The following is a 22,796-nucleotide window of genomic DNA, read 5'->3' as shown; positions in this document are numbered from 1 at the left end:
CTTGCTTTGGGCTAAGTCTCTTTAGTGCTGAGGCTGCAGTTAAACGGCTCTGGAGGCTGCTGCAGCGAGGATTTCACCGTTGGGCAGCAATTTCAAGTTTACGAACATGTCGGAAAGGACGCCAGTTTCCTTTGTCTTCCTTTTGTTGGCACAGGCAAGGAAGTTTGCATGAAAGTTCTGTGCGATTCGCAGGCAGAAATTGCGAGCGACATGGGAGGCTTAACTGTTCGTAATTAGTAACCCTATATACAGCTTTCGGCAAAAGCGTACCCGCCGGTATGTTTGTTGTGACAACATGCTCGAGGCCCCAGCAGGCTCTCTGCCCAATCGGGGCTGGCCCGGGATGAGCTTCCAGCAGCGGCGGGCGCTGTCTTCTTCGCACGGTAGTACAGGCGGAGGTGCGCTTTTGTTGGCCCAATTCCAGCACGCTTTCATTCTCACGTGCGCTCGCAGGCCAAGGTCCTGGCACGCTAAGCCCGAGGATCGACGTGCTTCGCTGTCCGTTTGTTCCCTTGGCGGCCGAGTTCAGAAAAGGGTGTGGGAGGCTCTTTCTGGGCGATGATTAAGGAACGCCGCACAGCTGGGGCCGTCCGCGCCGGCGGCACTCCAAATTGGAGCACACTCCGGCCGAAGGTCAATGCCAGCGCCCGGACCTACGGGCCTGACTCTCGGACGTGCCGCAGGTGCGATGGGATCCCTAAAGTCGCTGCGGAGGGGGGGGGGGGGGGGGGGGGGGGCGTCGGAGAGTTGGGTCCTAGGACGAGTGTTATTTGAGGTCCGGCGGACCCTCTTAATTGCTGCCGCGGCGGCGATTACCCTGCGGCGCTCCGAGTAATCGGTCCCGCGTGCGGCTGCGCGTGACAGTGGGGGACTTGCGCACCGTCCGGGCCCCTTTGAGGCCCGCTGGTCGTAATGAGGCCGCCGTGTACGAGGGGTCCGCGGTGATTCCTGCAGCAAGAACTTTCTCGGGGCGCCGAGTACGTACAGACTCTGCTGTGACAACACGTCGCCATGACCGTCCTCTCGTGTTGGACTCCGAGCGCAGTGAAAGCCTCGGGAGACTGGAACTTCCGCTAGGAAAAACGAGATTTCGTGCTGTTACATGAGAAAGCGCTTGCGTCTGCTCTAATCCGGTATCGTCACCCCCCTTTCATACCGTCTTCCCCAGCATGAGTAAACAAAGCTAGACAACCGTGTTATCTACTGCTTGAAAGGAATGGCACAGTTAGGTCGTACCTAAATGACATTCGTGGACGTTCTTGTGGACTTTCTTTTTTCTTGCTTTCAGGAGGGCGGAGCATATCTTTCCTGAAGGGGAGGGCGGAGAGCATTTAAGGACGTAGACTGGGATAACCGGTGCTGTCGGTTGACGTTGTCTTTGTCCTCCGCGCAGCTGCGAGACTTGGTGGTGAACGGCGACCTGCTGTGTTCCAAAGAGGAGGCAGCCGTGTTAGCGGGCGTACAGCTCCGCATTGAAGAAACCTGGCCCAGCAACGCACGCACGCGCCATGTCCTCGGCTCAGAGCAGCTCGGAAAACTCGTCCCCATCACCGAAGATGCCAAGGTCAGTCACGTGGTCTCTTTGCGCTGCTTCCTACGAAGTGTACGTGTCGTGTTAGTCAAACAGCAATGGAGCGTTACAGCAATTAAAGAAAGATACGGACAGGAGCTGGCTTAAGCCGTTGCGTAGGCAGCATACCGAGACATGCAGAAATATTTATTTAGAAAGAGAGACATCTGCTTCTCCAATGAGAGTCAGTTCACTCCAAAACCTTCACACTTCTAGAGGGAAGGGCTTGTAGTCAGGCAAACACAGGCGAAAGAACAGTGCAAATATGAACTCCGCTCACATTTTTCGCTATACACTCGACGTGCGCTGCGACAAATGTGTACTGTATATGCACCTTTTTTGCGCTAGCGTTGGAAAACTACTCGGATGAAGGCGAACCCAAAGAAACGGGATGCTAGGGCAAAAAAAGATGGACACTCAGCAACCAACCCAATTTCAAGTATTGCTGACTGTATATGCGCCACGTACAGAACAAATCGCAGCTTGATTTAGTTGGATGGCGTTCATCTGGGAGACTAAGATCTCGAAAACTGAGAGCGATCAGAACACATAACGTTTGCTCACCAGCAGTTGCATTTCACTTACTTAAGAAATGAGACACATGCACGCAAGCAACAAATTCGCTAGGCAGAAAATAACAAGCACCAAATTTAAGTACTCTTTCTTTTAATGACTTTCTTATAAATGGCTAGTCGGACTGCATCATCACTACAGATTCGCAATTCCTTTCGTAATCAAAATTAATTTGTAAGTGAGCACATATCTCATGCCCTTCTTGTGCTTGTCAGTTCTCGCTCTCTTATGCGCAGTACGTACAACATCCGTTATGATGACTTACCTTTACTATTTGACTGGTAGATAACTTGATTAACAGCGCACACCAAATACATTGTACGCCAAAGGTGTTTACAATCGGCAAACGAAATCTTGATAACATTGATAATAGTTTTATTTGCGTTAGGAAGTTCTTAAGCGAGAGCAAAACATTCCTTTGATCGTGTGCCTAACAAGGGAAACAAAATTTGATTATGGGGTTTTACGTGCCAAATCCACTTTCTGATTATGAGGCACGCCGTAGTGGAGGACTACGGAAATTTCTTCCACCTGGGGTTCTTTAACGTGCACCTAAATCTAAGTACACGGGTGTTTTCGCATTTCGTCCCCATTGAAATGCGGCCGCCTAGGCCGGGATTCGAACCCGCGACCTTGTGCTCAGCAGCCCAACACCATAGCCACTGAGCAACCACGGCGGGTTAACGATGAACTTAACGCCAATAAAACTGGTAAACTTGGCGATTTTGTGTCCGCAGCTATTGTTGCACTTCTCAAATACCCATGTGCAGTGCGTTCTAGTCGCACCTTTTGCGAAGGATGTCTTCACGCAAACGATAAGGGGCGCAATAACTTTTAAATCCATAATTGCACTCATAAGGTATTAATGATAGGTTTCAAACAGGTCATTCAAATTAAACAAACTTTTTCTTCTTTTTTAATAATATCATAACAATAGTGTAATAATATGGAGAGGTTGGCGTCGTTATGTGGCACCCGCTACTCCGCGTCGCATGGCAATATATATAGATATATATATATATATATATATATATATATATATATATATATATTCTGAATAGCACGGGAGACCGCTAAATACAAGTCGAGAACACAAACACGTACAAAGTTTAGCACACTGGTCCAGGAAGCCACAGGGGTTAGTACAGCGGGTTTGATCCCGGCCGCGGCGGCCGCACTTTCGATGGGAAGCGAAATACAAAGACAACTCTTGTAATTTCATTTACGAGCAGTTAAGCAACCCCTTGTAGGTGACCAAAATCATTCCGGAATACCCTACTATGACGTGGCTCTTAATCAGGGCCTATATTCGCAAGAACATGCTTACTCCAAAACTGTTCGTAACAGAAAATCTCAGCCAATCCTGATGCTGGACATATAGTTAACGAAGGCAGCCCAGCCAATGGCTAAAACCCCTAAAGAAAGAAAATCTTTGAGAATTTGACCTCAGATCGGGGTTTTGGAACGTAAAACCCCAGACTTTAATTGTGTTTTAGATAGTGCAGGAACACGCGCAAGCATGTACAAACATTTGAGAACACGCACAGTTTCATTAATTTAAAAACATCGCATTTCCAGTTCTCCGTAACAGTTTACAGCTTTGGAGACGGGTGTGCCATAATTACACAGCATACCACATAACTATGCATAAAATCATTTAAATAGCTTAAACTTTCATGACACGTGACACGAAGATTTAGTATAAACCCAACCCACTAAACCCCCGTTTCATTATATTTATTTTATTTTCTCGATAGAACATAATCAATCAATCAATCAATCAACTTTATTTCCCTTGGATAGGAGGAGTACGGGTAGCTTGAGCAGCTTGACGAGGTCCCGACCCCGTTACAGTTGGCAAAACAGCAGGGTGACGGTCAGTCATGCACGAAGACTTCAAATAAATCGACGAATATTACATAACATCGAGTAACACAAAATTTTGTAACAAAGCGCGAAACAATAGAACCCATTTGCATAGGCTTGAAATGGCACGAACATGAAAAGCAGTGATCGACAAGAAGAAGGACAAAAAAAATTCGAAAGAATGTACTTTTCCTGAAAATAAATGGACTGGGCGAAGCGTCTAATGAGGCAATTTTGATCACATGAAGAATGGGGCAGGTTCCGTAGGTTACACTATTTATTTGAAATTTAATGCGACAAGACTCCACGAGAGACGTTGTGAAGTCAGAAGCAAGCACCATCTCAAGATTCAATGATATGAGTGGCATGGAATCAAATGGAAGGAATGGCTACATAATACCGCGGCCCTGATCACGCCAAGCAGCACCGCGAAGTACAGCTCGCGCTCCAACGCACCTGTGACGCAGTAGAGCGGTGTAAAATAAAGCTTCGCCATACCGCGCGATATAGTGGTTTGTCTCGCCCCTGCTGCTGAAGTGACTATGCGTCCGTTCGAGTGCTCGTCGGAATCAGCTGGCGGCAAGAAGGAAGCGCAACGGCACGGTCGGCATAATGTAGCGATTCATTAGACAGTTTTAGTTACACGTACGTAGAGGCTTCACGTACGCAAACGTGAAAAGCCTACGTGCCTTACGTGCACGCCATCTGACACGCTTTTAGCTACACGTACGCTACGCACGCCAAGAGGGACCCCCGTAGCTATACATCTATCGGGAAATGTGAACACGGCGGTAGCCAATTCAATCCTGTCGCCGTGTTTCGATGCAAGCCGTCTGCGCGCGCGCGGCCCGCTATCGCTTGTTCGTGATCTCGCGGAACTCCCGCGCGAAGCTGTCTACGTGCGCAAGAAACGCACGCAAAGAATTGAATCTCACGTACGTCCGTGAGACGCGCGCGCGCCCGCTACGTTGTACGCATGCGCACTGCTGACACGTAGAAGCTCTGCGTACGCAAAGCCTCTACGTACGTGTAACTAAAACTGTCTATTATGCTCGATTCAATATGCCGTCATCCACCGTTTACAACCGGCTGATCCAGTTCATAACGCGGGCACAGCGCCGCACTGACCTCCTGCGAAGCGCGAAAATGAATGTCGTTGGAGTAGAATCGTTACGTCAGCATTGCCCGGCTTCGTTTTACGCCACACAGCTACGTTGTAGAGGGTGCTGGACGGAGAGCCGCGCTTCGCGGTTTTCGGCAATAGCTGCAATGGGGAACCGGAAACGCTTCTTTGCAGGTATCACGCTCCGAGATCATATCACGTGGGCAGTGCAATTCACGTGGTAAGCAGATCAGCCGAAGGTCAGCAGTAAGTACTAGGTGATTTTTTTTTACTTAAGTGGCAGAAATCGAGGGAAAAAATTCCTGCCGACCACATGAATTTTTCGCACTCTTTCTGCCAGTTAAGTAAAAAAAATCGTCTATGGCTACTACTTACTGCTATTATACACAAGAGAGTAAAAATGCTTTAAAGGAGATGTGCCCTGCTAAGATATTTTCAAAAATAAATTCCCTGTTCTGGTTCAGCAACTCCTTGCATAAACGAAGAAAAGATGAAGGCTGAATTCACAAGGCTTTTCGTTCGTAAGTGCTGTTTGCCATTGGGCCGGCCGTCTTCGCTAATTATATTGACACGCGCACACTGCTTATGTCACGACCCTCACGATGCTTTTTAGGAGCTGGGGAGTGGGATGGCAGGGGGGGGGGGGGGGGGGGGGGCGCAATGACACACATGCTTTATTATCTGCTTTTCTTTTTTTTAACAGCGAAGCTGTGAAGGGCTACTTTCCCCACTGTCGAGTCCGCGTGTTGAAAAAATCCCGAAGATAGGGCAATTCCGGGCCGTCCCGCGGCGGAGGTGAAGCAGGTTTGAAGCACTCCGCCAACTTGCAAAAATAAGTTTGATATCTTGGGTCCAAACACAACCGGTACCAGATATTAAGCCGATAAGAAGAGATACTGCACTTTGACCCGCGTCGGTCATGTCTACGTTCGCACCACCATCTCTTTGTCGGCGTCCAAGCGCTTGCGTATCCAGTTTCCTTCCGTGGTGGCGGTGCCGTCGAGACATCTCGCGTGTCTACTTTCCTCCGGCTCCTCGGGGCGGCGCTCCCGTCGTCCACGCGAATGTATATAAAAAACCAGAAAGACAAGTTGCCGTTTTCCATTTTGAATTTCACTTCTCTTCCGTGAATACCATTTGAGTGTGCGTGTGTGCGCGCGCGCGTGTGTGCGCGTTCCAATTGCAGAAAATTTGGGCTCTTACTGGTTTATCTTTCTTGTGTCATCTGTCCATCTCTAGCCGATTAAAGCTGTCAGTGGGGCGTTCATAAAAGTAAGAACGTGCTGTAGGATGTGTAGGTCAGTGTGTAATGTGTAAACACCGGGATGGGGGGTGGGTTCCGAATTCGCAAAGCTTTCCTTTCGTAAGTGCTATTTGCCATTGGTCGTCCACTTTCACTAATGATGTGTCCAGCATTAGGATTGGCTAGAATTTCCTCTCGCGAACTATTCTAACGTGAGAGCTCTGCGTGAATACGGGCCCTCAGCGTTCGTTAACTCAGTACGATATGCAAGAAATCTTACGTCATTCAGCTGGGGAACTGGTAAAGATGGCTGTCCCTGCCAAGCCTTCCACCTGTCGCTGTGGATCAGTGACTATGGTCTTCTGCCGATGAGCACGAGATCGCGGGTTCTTTTCCCTCATGTAGATGTAGGCGAAATGCAAGAATGCTGGCGTTCTTAGCTTTAGGTGCACGTTAAAGAACCCCAGGTGGTCAAAATTAATCGGGAGCCCTCAGCTAAGGCGTCCTTCATCACCCTTGGTGCAGCGTCTGGACGTTGCACCCTAGAATTTAATTTGTAAACCTTCTATTATCACTTTCTATTTTCGCAGAGAAGCACTTAATTTCTAATTTCGCAGAGAAGTACAGCCGGTGCGTTTTGTTTGCGTGCAGTACACTTGCCCATTTCGTTCGGCACCGGTATTCATAAAAACGTTCTTACGCTTGTACTATTCGTACGAGTGGATACCAGCCATTTGATATGTTGTATGATTAGCGAAGCCGGCCACCCTACGGCAAACAGCGCTTGCGAACGAAAACCTTCATGAATTCGGCCCCTGAAGTAGGCGTCGTATGCGGTCGATGCCATAACAAGTTTTCGCAATAAAAGCAGCGATGGCTCCATCTGTGGCTGAAAGCCTGAAGCCACTTCGCAGTCTGCCGTCTCAGTGGCGGCCGCTTCGCCCTGTAAGGATAGATGACGCCACATTTTCTCCGATTAGAACACCCTCCCCCCTTTTGTTCTTGTGTCAATGAAATAAGAACAACATTCGGCATTCACTGTGACACTATAAAAGTAATAACACGACAAATTTGTGTTTTTACGATAGTTTACGTGTGACAAAATTGAGTACTGTTTCGGCATGATGCAAATTACCAAGAAGCACACAAAGTAGTAGAAAAAAAGACAATACATTTTTCCAAAAGAAGGTTATGTTGCAACATTTCTAACTTGTGGTTCACTGCGGAAACAAGATGGGAAATATATGTGCGTGTTACGTCTGTTTACATGTCCGCAATTACGTTGCAGGGAGGTGGCCTGATATGCATATTTCGGCATGCATGCCTGCATATGCAAACGAGCTAGCTGGAACAACCGCTGTTTTCGGATCACCACTGTGCCTAAGTCGCCGTTGTATTGTTGTTATTGGGCTTTACCAGACGATTGTGACTGTTCTAATCATCGCTCCTACTCCGCATTTGAATTAATGTTTTTATTGCACCTAGTACAGTATGCGCGTGGCAAGCATGATTGGTTGTCCATAACGTTGCTTCTAGAAATCGAAAGCGTGAATGAGCACATGACGTTACATTCGCTGGTAAAGGTGACGTAGCCCCTTCAGATGTGGCACAGGACCACGAGCGCTATATGGCAGCGGTGTTTAGGAAGCGCTTATGACATTTTCATTGCTGTCGGGATGTTTGTGTTCCGCTTGCTGCAGGCGTCGCTTCATTCCCCTCCGTGGGCCAGTGCTTCTGCGCCGCAGGTGCTTGGTTGTCGGGTCGGCTGTAAGCCAAATCCCCTGATGTAGGTGACCAGGTCCAGTCGAGGGCGTTACCATGAAGATGGGACACCGATTCCGTACTTCGGCTTCGCCAGCCTGATTGCTCACGTCGGCTGCGCGCGCAAGACCTTTTAAGGCGTTTCTTGGCGGCGATGTCATGGCCTGCTCGCACTGCGATAAGTGAGAGACTCCAACTTCGTTCGGCTGCTTGACAGGGTGACAGGTGGGCCTATATGCGTGCCAGCCCTGAAATCCACGTGAATGATGTGATGCCTGATAGTGAATAGTGAATGGCCTTATGGTGAGCGCGTCCCTCCTTAAGTCGACTATTTATGCGTCTCTGCGCTATCGAAAAAAAAAGCATATGCCCTATGATTCCTGTATCCAATAACCCCATACGACATATGGTAACATATGGGCTTTTATATGGTATCCGATATATTTCATATGGGATTATTGGATGCGGGAGTTATGAGGCATATGTTTCTTACTTTTTTTTCTTTCTTTTGAAATTGTGGGCATTTATGCGGAGCAGCAATTTCAGCTCACTTCCAAGCCCCTGCTGCGTCGCTAACTTCGAATTCTCGCATGTCTGCAATGTCCCGTTCATGCTGGGAAATTTGCGGTCGGCGATCTTGCCGCCAACCGGAAAATCTACGTCGTGCCATGTCTGGGAGGGGGTGTCGAAGTATGGGTTATCGAAGTATAGGCACCCGGAAAACTAGACGCCGCGCATGACTCGTGTGGTGCCTGAGCGGGTGTCATGCGCTACAATCGGTGGTCGCTCAATACGGTGAGGAATCAACAATAATGAGTAGACATATCGTAGATAACTGTAGTATACACAGTGATTACACGAGCACACAAACATGGAGTAGCGTGCCAGGCGATCAGCCAGGTTTACACCTCCGGCTTCTCATGAAGTTAGCATTTCTCATAACATAAAAAATGACCACAGGAAGAACAACGGAGTAAAGCCCAAACGAGTCACATTTAGAGACAGCAAGAGGCACACCACACTCCTTTCACATGCATCTCGAGGTCTTGGATGCTTGCAACTGTGGAACATGCACTTCAGAGCTGCGCACTTTTCATCATGCACCAGAGAGCCCCTTCTCAGCATATACCACGGAATTCTGGCTTAATTGCGCGGCAAATATGGTTCTTCAGATGTGTGCGCGCGTCGTTGGTATGTGTGTTACCATATGATTTGACAAAACTAGTCCTTTTTGTTTATCCGATTCACTCTTGCCTGCCTATACCTCAGGCATTTCGCTGATTGACCTGAGTACTTCAAAAGGGATACGACTGTACCTAAATTTTTTGCAGTTGTAGCTGTGATAGGCATTTATCAAATGCTGCGAATTCATTCTTCAGTTTGGTGGACGGGTTCCCTTTGCTGGTCAAGTTTGTGATAAAGTTGAACGAGTCGTCTATAGTGCAAAGCGTCCACGAAGCTGCTATGTATGCGCCGCTATTGCACCATAATTTAACATTGTAGCTTGATTGTGCCACCTGTAAAGTACTTTCGGAAAACGCCGAACAGTGCTGCCTGCTTCGTGGAAATGAAGCACTATTTCTAATTATTAGCGCATATTTATTACTTTTCTCTGACCCATGTTCGTTGTTTATCCGGGTTTGTGTTTTTAGCAAGAAATCCAAGCAGACCGGCAATATGAAGCTACCAGTTAGTTTGGTCCTCCTATGACATGTTTCGGCGTCATTTCCTTTCTTTTTTTTTTCTTTTTTCAAATGATTGCAATTTTGTACCGCATATCACTGACGGCCGTTTTGTCGTCGAGATGACTCATCGATGTTACGTATTTTGTTACTTTTACCACCTGTGCTTAGCTGTTTCAAGTTTTTGTCACATGTTCATTTTTCTTCAATTTGCCCCCCCCCCCCCCCCCCCTGCAATACTGCCCTTGTAGTGCTGCAGGTACTTGTATAAATAAATACCAATGTCTGCAGCGAAAGACTGAAATACGTTAATTTTTGTTTAGGGGCTTGGGCCCAGAAGTCACGAAATTTTTGCTCTATAGGTTCACATCAGCTTGAGCTCGCTGCGTACGCCGTTGATAGAATCTACTAAAGCGAAGGCATGCTGCACTCACTACGAAGCTGCAACCTGACCGGACCTCCCTCGTTTGAATCGAGCATAGTCTTCAACCTTGGCTCCTGGAACAGGTCCATTGTGAGCGCGATCACGTATGAGGTGTCCCGGCTTCGTCTTTCAGCGCTGTGCTCGACGGAAACAGGTCTGCCGTGACTAATGCGGGATTCCAGCAGAGTATCCGGAAACTTGGAGCGCCTGAGAACCAACGTTCTGCTAATTGCGTCGGAGCACGTCTAGCGACTTTAACATGGCAGTCACCGAATTACTGTTCCTTCCGCAGAACGTTACTAGTTAGTCCATCAGAAACCACCCATCAGCTACAACTGAAGCAAAGCATGAATGAGGGTACTCGTCTCTTCCACGTGCCGCGGCTCCAGATTTACTCGTGTCTCAGACTGGGAATCGCCAAACATCATATCAGTGTGCTGAAGTCGCTCTAGGGGAGGCCACCCGATAATTTCGCGATCGCTTTTGTGTCGCTTCGGGCGTCGTTCTTCTGGCACCAACTTCGTGGAACGAGAGAATATTATAGCGGCCCATCTGGTACTAGGGTCACGTGACGTTTTGCACGAACGTTGAAGCCGTGCTACGTTTGACACAGGAAGAAATGCAGCTATGCATAAAGGTTTGTTTAGGCGTGTGTCAAGATCGGTATGAGGTACACATTGGTCATGCTCGCGTGTAAACGAAAAACGAACCCATGTTTTGGCCAGGCTTGTGCGACTAGGGTTTGTTGCACACTTTGGCATAAAGAGAGAGAGGACATGAGTCTTGATGGCATTTTCATGTGCACTAAGCTAGGTGTAGCATGTCTTCTCTCTCTCTTTCTTTCGCTCCCCACACCCTCCCCATGCATAGGGTAGCAAACTGTACTAAGTTTGGCTAACCTCCCTGCTTTCCCCTCTCTCTCTCTCTCTCTCTCTCTCTCTCTCTCTCTCTCTCTCTCTCTCTCTCTCTCTCGCGCGCGCGCGCGCATAAAGACGGCACTTTGCCTTTTTTCAATTAACTTCCGGCTTCAAACACCGCGCATGCAGTCGCGTACCCGTTCGCATTTCCAGTTTTTATTCTTTTTGCTCTATTTTTTCCATTCTAAGAACGAATCCTCGTGTGCTTATATTAGCTCCACACACAAAACTAGGGTTGTTATTGGGCAGGAGTGGCTACTTTCGTCGCACGCGGCAGTGCTTGTATCCGTCCTATGCTGGTGACGTGTGGGCCGCCATGAATCATGCGCAGAAGATTGCAGAGAGTCCCATTGTGCGTGGCTGTTGATCCGGGTCGGTCCCGGTTGATTAGTTGCTCACTGTAGCCACCAATCTAGTAGGCTGGGCGCTTTGAAAATAAGGCAAGCGTGCTTTGATGTAGATCGCTTTGAACACCTCGATCATTTGATGACCACGGGCACTGAACAAAGCAGTGTCCTGTCGGCTGTTTTGCGCTGGATCCACCACCACTCATTGGCTCCGCCACCGCCATATACAAGGCGTGTTTCGCCAACGATTCTCTGCGATAATTAAAAACAGGCGATCCGAGACAACATGATAAGTTTTGCTGAGCGAATTTCATAGCACTGCAGGCCCCGCATTCATAAACAGCTCTTACATTGGAATTGATGTTGGACATCATGCAAACGAAGACAACCTGCCAATGGCAAAGAGCACTTACGAACTAAAAGCTTCGTGACTGGCCACTTTCGCTAAGGTTATGCCCTACACCATGATTGGGTGTGATGTGCTCTTATATACGAAGAGTTCTATAGCGTAATAATTTCTTTGCGAATATCGGCCCATATAATTTGTGCAGTAATCGCTGGTCATAATTTACTATTTTACAGCGGAGCCTCCACTACGGCGTGCCTCATAATCATATCGTGGTTCTGACACGAAAAAACCCATAAATTTTTTAACAGCTGTTACCTGCAGTTGGCGGCGTGTGGCTTGACGTCAGTCGGCGCAACCCAATGGCGGAAGTCTCTTCAACTTCTCTAACGTCGGTTGCACTTGTATAACGTCGGCAACAGCTTCGCTGTACATTCGCTTTCACAGGGTGGGATAGAGGTGGATTTTTCAATCATTAAACGTAAGCGAAGCTTTCTTTGTGGCGTCTGACGGGCTTAGATGGTCTGGTCGGTGGTGGTGATTGCACTCTGAATAGGAGGGTGCGAGCGGTGAGGAGAGGAAGAGGCGCGACACCGGTTGGTTGCGATCGCATCATTAGTCCGCGGCGGCAGGACGCTAAAGCTTCGCTTACACCGAATGTCGCAGTGCGTGGTGCCTGCGTGATGCTTTTAATGATGACTTTAAGGGGCATGTCATAACTGCAAAACTGAAGTAAACCAGCACTCAACGTAGAATCATTTGGTAGAAACACTGTGGCTTGCTCCAGATTCGAGGGTTATGGACTCAGTCAGCAGCAAAATGCATCGCCATCCCCGCTAATTTGAACTTTAACAGCAACGCATCTCACGCCGCATTGGCCCGCGGTCGGGCTTCCGTCGCTAGCGATCGGAGTGATAACGAGACGATTACCGCGACAAAAACCAATCACAGAAGCCACATTTCTTTCTCTTTTAGTGCAGGTTGCCGCTCAGCAGATTGTTGAAAAAGGTTATAGAAGGGAATGCATATAACCAACCTCTTAAATAAAAATTGCCTACAAGGCCCGCTTCGTGCAAACACTGGAGTAGTGACTTATGAAATGCGTTGTCCATTACACATCGTTTCTAGTCGTAAGGTTGGTGAGTTCTGAACAGCCAGTAGCACCTTTCCAAGAGAGAGGGTGAGAGAAAAGGGGAAAGGTAGGGAGCTTAGCCGCGGACGTACCCGGTTAGCTACCCTACACTTCGGTAGGGGGAAGGGAGATCAATAGGTAATATGCATATTCACAGAAACGTCTTACGCTAGAACTGTTCGTCAAAAAATGTCAGCCAATTCTGATACTGCACTTATCTTTAGCGAATGCGGCAGTCCATTGGCAGAGAGCACTTGCGAACGAAAAGCTTTATGAATTTGTCCCCTCTTGCAAACGAGGATGTAGCCTGGAACATAGGATGTGTCGGGCTCAAGAAGGTATTGGTCTTGGGTTAAGCGCCACATCAGTGCATGGTCACGCAGTGTCCCCTAAGTACGGTTGTCTCAGTTGGTGGAACAGGCTGAAAATTTGAAGGACGCTTAAGAGGAAGCTTTAGCTCGGGTGCTCCTATCTAAATACATGTAAAAAGAGAATTCGTTTTTCTCAGCAACCACTGCACCAAATTTGATGAGGTTTGCTGCATTTAAAAGAAAAGTTTAAAATCTAGTGACTGTTGGTTTCGAATTTTCGATTTATGTCGTCAATATTTTATTAAATATTGGCAAAAATTGAAAATTTTCAAAAAACGAGACTATCAAGTTTACAACTCTTTAACTCAACAACGAAAAACGATAATACAATGCTGTGAATTGCATCTAATAGCACATCTAAAGTGGACGAAATTGATATGTCACACATGAATATAAATATATTTAGCAATTTGGAAATACAGCTTTTGCAGAACCCTGTGAACAAGGTAGCAAATTCACGTAAGATATAAAATCACGGATCAAATTTGTCCGCTTTTAACGATCTAATGGATGCCGTTTGCAGAACCGCGATATCTGTTCGTGATGCAGAGCTATGAATTTGTAAACTTTGTGCTTCTATTTTTTTCAAACGGTTGGATATTTGAAAATCTTTTTAACAAAACTCGAGCCATAAATCGAAATTCCGCTTCCAACAGTCACTAGAATTTGACTTGCTCTCTCAAATTCAACAAATTTCATTAAAATCGGTGCAGGGGTTATCTCAGAAAACTGTTTTTGCGTTTTACATGTATTTGAATAGGCCGCGTCGGAGTTGGGCCCAAGCTAAAGCTTCCTCTTAAGAGTAAGTTTTCTTGCAGATGCGCGGAGCCAAGCGCGAGGGTGTAGTTGCAAGGAACCAAGCAGGCCGCGCCGCTCGGAAAACGGGCTTGTGTTTGAGTTTCCGCGGAGCAGAATTGGGTTTTCTGGTATATTCAAATTAAACTACGACACTATCATGTCTGTAGGTTGTGGTTAGGTCATACTTTACAACCTTGCTGGCGTATTTTACTTTGAGGAAATAATTTAGTTCAATCACGCATCCGCGCCACGCGGAGGGCCTGCGTGGTTGTGGTTTGGAATGATGTTTCGCTCAAGTCACGTCCGACGCCCACATCGGAATGTTTGCGACACGGGCCCCTTAACGCTTTCCCTTTAACACGTCGGCGAGGCTTGATTGTTAGCAATGATCGTCGTGTAATATCACTGTCGCATTTCTGGCAGAACCTTTGTAGAAACAGAGATGCAGCGTCGCGACATCCGGAATGTAGCGTCTTTTATTAATTAGAGCGAATTTTTCTTTGCCTCGCCCACCACGGTTTCGCGTCGATTGGTCGATTGGTCGATCGGTCGGTAGGTCAGTATCTCGCTGGATATGTTTGCTGATATATACATATGTAAAGTTCCGCAGGCGTGCACAGGAGGGGGCCGGCCCAGCCCCCCTCCGCCGTGTTGGCTGAGCATGGGAGAAAACTCTGTGAAGGCAGGAAACGTGACACGTGTCTTAAGGGGCACCAAAGAGGTGCGAAAAGGGCGGCACACGCCATGCGAACAGGGACGAATTAGTAAGCCACTGCTGGCGGACAGGGGACACCTGCGATTTCGCAAACGCTGTTTCTAGGTCGTTAACAAAGCTGCGGCTCCCAAAAATTGCCCCAATAGGCAGACACCTCTTTTGACCTATCTGCCTGCAACAAAAACCAAGCCTCGGCCCCGCGGCCCGGGCATCCTATCGCTGGGCGATCTCCGAGCAAACAGCCGAAGGCTACAAGACAAATATCTGCGATGCCGGTGACGAACTGGACGAACAAACTGGCCAGGCTGTTTCGACGTCATTTGGCGAGAAGATCTACGTGCCTGGTGATAACCCATCCTTACCATTGGCCACTAACGACCTAGAGAAGCAATTCAGGCAAGCATGTGGTCCATCCAACTGCGCCTAAGCAGCTATCCTCAAACAGAAGGCAATGAACACAAACGCAGTTTTTGTGCACAATGGCTTGCTAAGGTTAGTTGGCTTGAGTACAGCCCAGAAAAAGACGCTGCGCTTTGCTTTTGTTACCGGGCATTCCCGTCGGGAGGTGGTGTTTCGAAGGTGCTTCAGGACTCTCATTTATATCAATTGAATTTTATCTTGAACGAACGTGAGGCAAGTGTTCAACTAGCATGAATAATCTGAGGGCCATGTGAATAGTATCTTGTAGAATAGTTGCAAAACAAATAAGTCAGTAGCGTTTTTTTTCTAGATGAGGGCCTTGCTCGATGACATTCCCAAGCAGAGCAAAGACGCCAGCAAAATCTCGATATTCTAAGGCGCATATTGACCTCGTGGTCCAGCTCCCGAAAGGAGGAAGGCCATTCAGAGGGCATGCTGTAAGAGAGGAAGATATAGAGCAGGGCCCCTTTCAAAAATTATCAATCTGCTGAAAATGCATGACCCAATTTCGCGCTATCATTTAGAGTCGGGGTCGAAGAACGCTTCGTATACACGAGTTACAGTATGAAAAAAAAAAAGTCTTACAATCGCTGCACAGTGCACACATCCATGTTTAGTCAATTATCCAGCGGATTTAAGTGAAACAAATTTCACATATTTGCGAAGAGCTCAGTGACTGCGTCCATCGTGAGCAGCTGTCTTTGTTATCAGGCACTTTTGGGTGGTTATAAACAGGCCAATTGAGGCGTTTATGGGTCTTGAAAGGCTCACAAACATGTACAGCGAGTGAGTCTTCGCCATATTGCAAGCTGTTCTCGCTGGCATCGATGTTATTTGGAGTTCTGTGAGCGCAGTCTGCTTTGACGAGGCTTCTGTACCAACTCTGGTAACGTATGTGGAGTCCAAGCGAAGTGCAAAGAACAGAATGGCATGCTTGTATACGTTCACTGTTATGCCCACTAGTACTCCATTGTACTCATCGATGGACATGTTTGTCGCGAGCAGAGGACAATTTGTTGTTCGATATTTTTTATCACTGTGCAACTTGCCTAAAACTTCTTTGAAAGTATTGTGAACCACACATTTTTTTAAAGTATTTGATATGCTTTCGTCACAGAGCTTAGAACTCTGAAGTCTTTGTCCACGACTAGGTGGGCATGCCGCGCGAAAGCTGTGAAGGCCGTTCGTTAGAACTACGCAGAGCTGCCGAGTGCGCTGTTAGAGATTGTGAACTCAATGAGGCATCCGGGCACGGGGGCAAAACTCAAGGAACTTATTTGAAGTTCATAAGCTTCTGTTATTTTTTTTTTTTTTTGCTGTAGGTCGCTCACTTTGTTATGCGGGTTATTCTGAAGGTCATTCGGGCTCTTCAGGGGCCCAATACTCAGCACACAACTGCCTTTAATGCAGCAAGACATCTCCAAGACACACTGGAGAAATGAGGCACGATATACAACAGTTTATTAAACGTTGTTTTCAGAAGCTTGCTCTATCTGCGAGACAAATGACATTGAAATTCCTGAACTCCGAAAAAGAAAATTATTGAATAGAAACGACGCAAATCGGACAAATGAATATTTCTGCGTGACGAAACAGGAGAGGTATCGTGTGGACGTTTTCTTTCCGACGCTTGATGCCTTTATCCAGAAAGTCGAGGAAAGGTTCACACAAGAGAGTTTTGATCTTGCGTGTGCCCATGCAGAGCCCTCCTTAGTGTCTCAGTGATTGATGAACAGATAGCAAGTATACGATGACAACTTACGCGCTGAAATTTGACTCCTGAGATTTCGGATCACAGGGGGACAATGTTAGTATTACCGTCTATGGCCTGCTTGGCTCGCACAGAGAAAACGGTTCGGACACAGCGGTATCGTCGCGTGTTTGAGCTGCTTTCTTCTCTATTTTCTTTTTTTTTCTATGTGGAAGCGTCAAATGGCCTATTTAGCGAAAAAGCCTCGCGTCTGTCGTCTGTAGCAGCGAAACGGCACCTAACTTCCCATTGGCTGCGACGCCACGTCACGAGCGCGCCTCGACGGACTTTCCATTAGCTGCGACGCCAGAGCAATTTAAGGCATCCGTCTGAATTCGGGTTTGCAGTTGGCCACAGCTTGTGAAACATTGCGTGACGTTTAAGCTGTGTGACCTGTGCTCTGCATAAACATAACCATTGCACGAGATTACACGTTGCGTAGAATGAAAGCAAAGATAATCTCATCGCATCTCATTCAGTTCTATAGCATTTCTAACCGCTTCACTAAAAGTTGGCTTTGCATACATTTACGTGCGTTACATTTGCATAATTTTTTGCTTGTTTTCGTTGATTACCAAGCTCCGAAGTGGTGTTCAGTTGTGTGTGCTGTTGAAACGTTCCAATAAGTGCGAGGTAAGGAGGAGCCGTAATTGCACTCATGGCGTGTATGTTGGTTGCTACAAGTTTGGCCCACTACTCTAGCAGTCAGTCAGTGGAATTTCGCATGACGTACCGTAGTGCGCGGCTGCAGGACGGAGTGACCGAGGCAGCGAGCTACCTCAGCTCAAGTACCGCCACTTCATGGGTCAATCCTGCGAATCAAGTGACCAATTTCAATGATTATTTTGGTGATATGCTTAAGTATTTGACTCTATATAGAGCCGGTCTGATGAGCTTCATCTGCCACCCTGTCGCTCCCGCTGCGATCAAGCTCTGACACCTATACTGCTCAACGCTTTTACAAATTCTCAGCCGTTCTGATGTGGAAGGCCTTAAGCGGTCGCGTGCAACCGCTGCACACGTGAAGAAAGCACCGTTGCCCTCGCTTCGACCTTCCATCGCCTTTCTTTTTAGGCCATGCTAAGCTGCCCAGAGGTCATTCCTGGAAATGAAGCTGCCGAGACCGTGGTTTCAAAGCAGAAAACTGCGAATACACTTCTGCTGTGTCTAAACTAGACAGGCCTGAATGACTGCCCATCGTCACGGTCTCGTGCGTGCGCTGAATGTGCACACTTTCCATTGCCGCCGCGTCTATTTTTTACCACCTCCAGCGGATCTCTGTGTGCAGCAGACAGCGAACCGGACGTAAGTTTGCCTAAAATCCGTGGCTTTCGTTTTTCCACTATCTCCCAAACGTTTCTCAGTCGCTTCCAAATTTTAAATGCAAAGTACGCAACTGTTGTCTCGAGGTGATGCCACAAGTATCCACCTGGAATATTAATAGATGGTAAAAGCCACTGAAAGCGGTTTATTGCCACAATGGACGGTTCGTCTTCGCCGGGAGCGTCGATGAGCGCGTGGAATTTACTTCTTCACGTACTTTCGTCATCTGTATATAATAAAGAGAGAGCTGTATGACGATAACGTCGGCATTCATTAGTTATTTGATGTGGGGGAGCCGGCTTATCAAGAAACTTTCATTCCGCCTTGCTGACTCGCTGATTAGTTCAGAATGCCTTACACGCTTTGGTCAATGCGTCATATTGAATTTATGTAAGTTTCTATCAGATGCCGCCCTGTATACTCTGAGGGCCAACATTTCCCATTTAAAGCCACATTTTACACATTTTACTTCAAAGTACACGCTTGCCGGAGGCACGTTATATCTGCTACTTTAGGTTTGTTCCACATTCATGATAAGTATCTTACACTCTTCTTTTAAAATATAATTTAATTCATGTATTCGCGTGCAACGCTGACCATATTAATCGGTAGGCCCCCCGCAATACGGTGCCTTTCATAGCCCGTACGTTGCTTTGGAACGTTAAACCTTTGTATTATTATTATTATTATTATTATTATTATTATTATTATTATTATTATTATTATTATTATTATTATTATTATTATTATTCTGTCAATTTCTCGTCCTTTTCTGCACTGAAAAGCAATATTTCGTGGGCGTGCTCCGGCGAAAGGTATCTGGCCCCTCTGAGTGCTCCGTCTCTTGCGGTTGGCATTTCAAAGTTTGTTTTGTTCGCCACTGATTTCTTGTGCGTTGTTGTTTCCACTCTCCGCGATCCTGTTTCGCTTGTGCACATTATAAGTACCTATATGTGTAAGTAATGTATGTTGTTAAAGTAGCTAAGGGCATACCTGTCGATTTCACTCGTAGAAATGTGACAAGGCAAACCCATCCAGCTAGATCAACGGCACTTGGTGAATGTTAATGTTCGGCCATGAACCAGCGCCTATCGAGGTGGGGACGGAGGTTGCCACCAAAGACGAAAGCGGGGCGCAATGGAAGCATCTAGCATAACTAAAAAGAAAGTTTGTCGGTCATTTTTTTTTTCCCATAAATTTTTGTATAGATTCCTTCTCGTGGGGCCTTCCTACTTTCGAGCCGTTTTACTAGTTCTATCGGGCACTGCCCACTGTGATAGTAGAACTTCTCCAATAAAAGGCGTCAATTCAACAATTTTTGCCACCCTTTTATACGTGACGTTCTTTTACGTAATTTTCGAGGGAGGTATCGCGGATACGGTGTGAACAGCATGAGGAAGCCCCAGGTGGGACGTGACGAGACTCAGACGTGTAGTTTTCCAATTCCGTTGGCGATTTTCTTTCTTTTCTTTTTTGGGGCAAGCGTATAAGGGTGAGTTGTAGTGGCTGACTAGTTCAAGTATGTGCGCAATTTCTGCTAGTAAACATACACGCTGACAATCGCATCCTTGAGTGCGGCCAGATCGTTGCAACCTGTTGCAGTGGCAAATTTGCAAATATATCCGGGACATGTGATGAATGCGACATGAAATATGGATGAAGCATTTTAACTTTTAGGAAGAATGGCGTTTTGCTTAAAGAAGCGAGGCGGGTCCTGTATTTGACTGACACGAAGCAAACTTATATTTATTATCCTTGGCTACGTGGTCCAGTCATGTGTTCGACGACGGCTGCTAACAGGAAGTCTTCATTTCCTTTCCATGTAATAGTGCATCCTTCTCTTTATGTTTGCTGCTTGAGTTTACACTGATAGGCACATGAGGCTTCCTTTCTGTATGTATACTGTCGCATGAGATCGGTAACCTGCATACATGCGCGCTTTGCGTATATGACAGCCGTGCTCTGCTCGCATCTCCCTTAGAATTCTTATAACAGGAATTCATTTCACGCGCCTTCCGTGAAAATTTCTTTTCCCCTCAGATGATAGGCGCATCTTCGCTCATAAATAAGATATTCAGTGCTGGCTTCACTCGATTCCCACGAACCGTTCTTCGGAAATGTGGCGAAATGTGGTAATCATGTACTCACTATAATAGGAAAAGAGAGCTGCAAATCAACACATTTTTTTTCCTCTGCATAATTCGGCAGGAGTAATTTTCACTCATTGTAGTTTTCAATTACGCTGTTCAGATTGTACGTTTCAATCGCAGAGTTGAGGCTTGTTATTTTTTGAAGCTACTACTTATTTCGTAATCTGGTCTAGATACTCCATTAATGAATACAACAGCCCGCGCGACGTTTCCCCTCCTCCCCGTTTAAAGTGCAGCTCTTATGCGCCCGTTCCTGCGTTTAGCATCGGCGTCTTCGCCGTAACCGAGCGAACGAGCACAGCGAAGGATGAAAGAGCGAACGCGGAGCGCAGCGGGGGATGAAAGACGGGGATAGCGAGGAGAGCGCGAAGAGGAAAGCATAGGACGAGGGTATGGCGAGAGCGTGAGAAGAAAAGCTTAGTGCCGCGCAAGACGGGCTCTGCGGTGACGACTGCTAGGAGATGGCGCCACAGTAGCGCGCCGTCGTCTGTTCACCGATACCATATATGGAAACAAAGCGCTGCATGAGCGGACGTCTGTCTGCGGCGGCTGCTGTGAATCGCACCCACGCGTCACCCACGCGCTGCCTCTCGCAATCTGCTGATTAGTCAGGCAGTCGCGCAACACATCGCTCCATTTGCAGTGTGCCGCGCGAGACAGGTTGTCCGCGCCAGCCAATATATCGCGAAATGAAAACACGTATACGGCTGCGCTCAAATTTCGCATTAGGGAGTATCGTAATCGTCGGTGAATTTTTCTTTAAATTATATCTCTCTGTGTGTAGGAGAGGTTCGCATTATGGTTGATGGCAGTTACTCCTCGCTCAGTCAAACAATAGATATTAAAGTCAGGATGGCTCACACTTACAAACAAGACGGAATATTTAAATAAATTGTAAATAAAAGTCGGAATGCGCTAACACTTACGACATTTTTCAGTGCTCTTTCTTCAAATGTGCGCATGTTCAAGGTGCTAGACTCGTAGTACATAACACGGTGCTTACGTTAGTAATCGCTGAAACCATAATAAATCATTCTATAGCGCGTGTGTAATCACCCTAAAATTCAATTACCCCCTCTGAGTCAGCCTAGGCGCGCTGATCGCCAGCTTATATCGCTTGAAGGCGAACCACTCTCTACATCAGCCAGTGCAGATAACATAGTGTCGTTGTGCCTTCACATCACGACTACGATTTTCCTCTGGCAAAGCTAACGCCAGCGGCGCTGTCTTCTCCGCGAATAGCTATGCCAGCTTGGCTACGGTATCCGCCTGCGGGAGTGTAATGTAGCCCTCGGTGCGACCGGTTCGCCTGGCGCGTCTCGTTACACAGTCATTCTTGGTTGCGAGTTGTCGCCAGGTGTCGTCGGCGTCTCGTGTAACGAATTCGATCCGTTACATCAGCTCGCATCCCTGGCATCCCTGTGTTCTTTCTTTCTTTCTTTCTGTTGCCGTACAAAGCTTCAGTCCTCCCTGCGGACTCGAGACAGTGCTGCTTGTATGAGAAATATGAGCGTCCTTGTCGCGGCATTTGTCTCGTGAATGGGAAATACGTATTTGGGCAGATAGAATATGTAACGAAACGTCTTGAATGGAGACAAATTACCGATTATGCACCTCGTTTCAAGCTTGCAGCTTTTTTTTTTTTTTCGCGCCACCGAGTCTAGAAGCGATGGTGTAACGACTTGTTCTTTTATTTTCTTGCTGGCTGGTGGCATGCAACTGCAGTCGGTAGGCGCGCAGCTCAGATGGTTAGCTTGTTCCGATATGAGCTTCGACAAAGTCCGCCTCTTTTGCGCTTGCAGGTTGGGACTGAGGCGACCATTACCACTTAGTTCGTGCAAGAGATAACGACAAACTGTACTAAGAAATTTCATATTAATTAGCTTTAATGTCTCATTGTTTGTTGTTGTTGTTGTTGTTGTTGTTGTTGTTGTTGTTGTTGTTGTTGTTGTTGTTGTTGTTGTTGTTGTTGTTGTTGTTGAAATGGAAAAAGAAAAAACAGCTTTAGTGATCTATAATGAAGACGGCTACACCTTCTCACGTGATAGTATTTAAAAAAATTGTGTAAAACAAGAAGTATCATCACACGTTCGGAAAATCTAGAGTGTAGTTAGTTAAACGAGTAAATGGTGATTCCACTCATAGTCACTGGAACGTGCAGCGACAAAGTAGGGAAGAGGTTGCAGCAGACTATGCGGAGTGCCGACACATACACACGTACAACGAGTTGAGAACACATATACAGGGCCGCGATGCGGTGAAAGATCAACAGGCGTACACATGAA

General features: G+C 47.0%; 1 protein-coding gene and 1 pseudogene across 1 annotated transcript in view; one reads left to right on the top strand and one right to left on the bottom strand.

Annotated features, from left to right (window-relative positions):
* Positions 1–22,796, top strand: part of LOC126543948 (1-phosphatidylinositol 4,5-bisphosphate phosphodiesterase epsilon-1-like) — a 212,706-nt gene that overhangs the window by 82,055 nt on the left and 107,855 nt on the right. The window contains exon 3 of the mRNA XM_072287433.1: positions 1,394–1,564. Coding sequence (XP_072143534.1) covers positions 1,394–1,564 — 171 coding nt within the window. The remainder of the gene's footprint in view (positions 1–1,393; positions 1,565–22,796) is intronic.
* On the bottom strand, positions 5,874–6,053 carry LOC126546395 (U2 spliceosomal RNA; annotated as a pseudogene).

The sequence above is a fragment of the Dermacentor andersoni genome, chromosome 1 (assembly GCF_023375885.2).
Source record: "Dermacentor andersoni chromosome 1, qqDerAnde1_hic_scaffold, whole genome shotgun sequence".
In the NCBI taxonomy this organism is placed as follows: domain Eukaryota; kingdom Metazoa; phylum Arthropoda; class Arachnida; order Ixodida; family Ixodidae; genus Dermacentor; species Dermacentor andersoni.
This window is presented reverse-complemented; position numbering and strand designations above follow the sequence as displayed.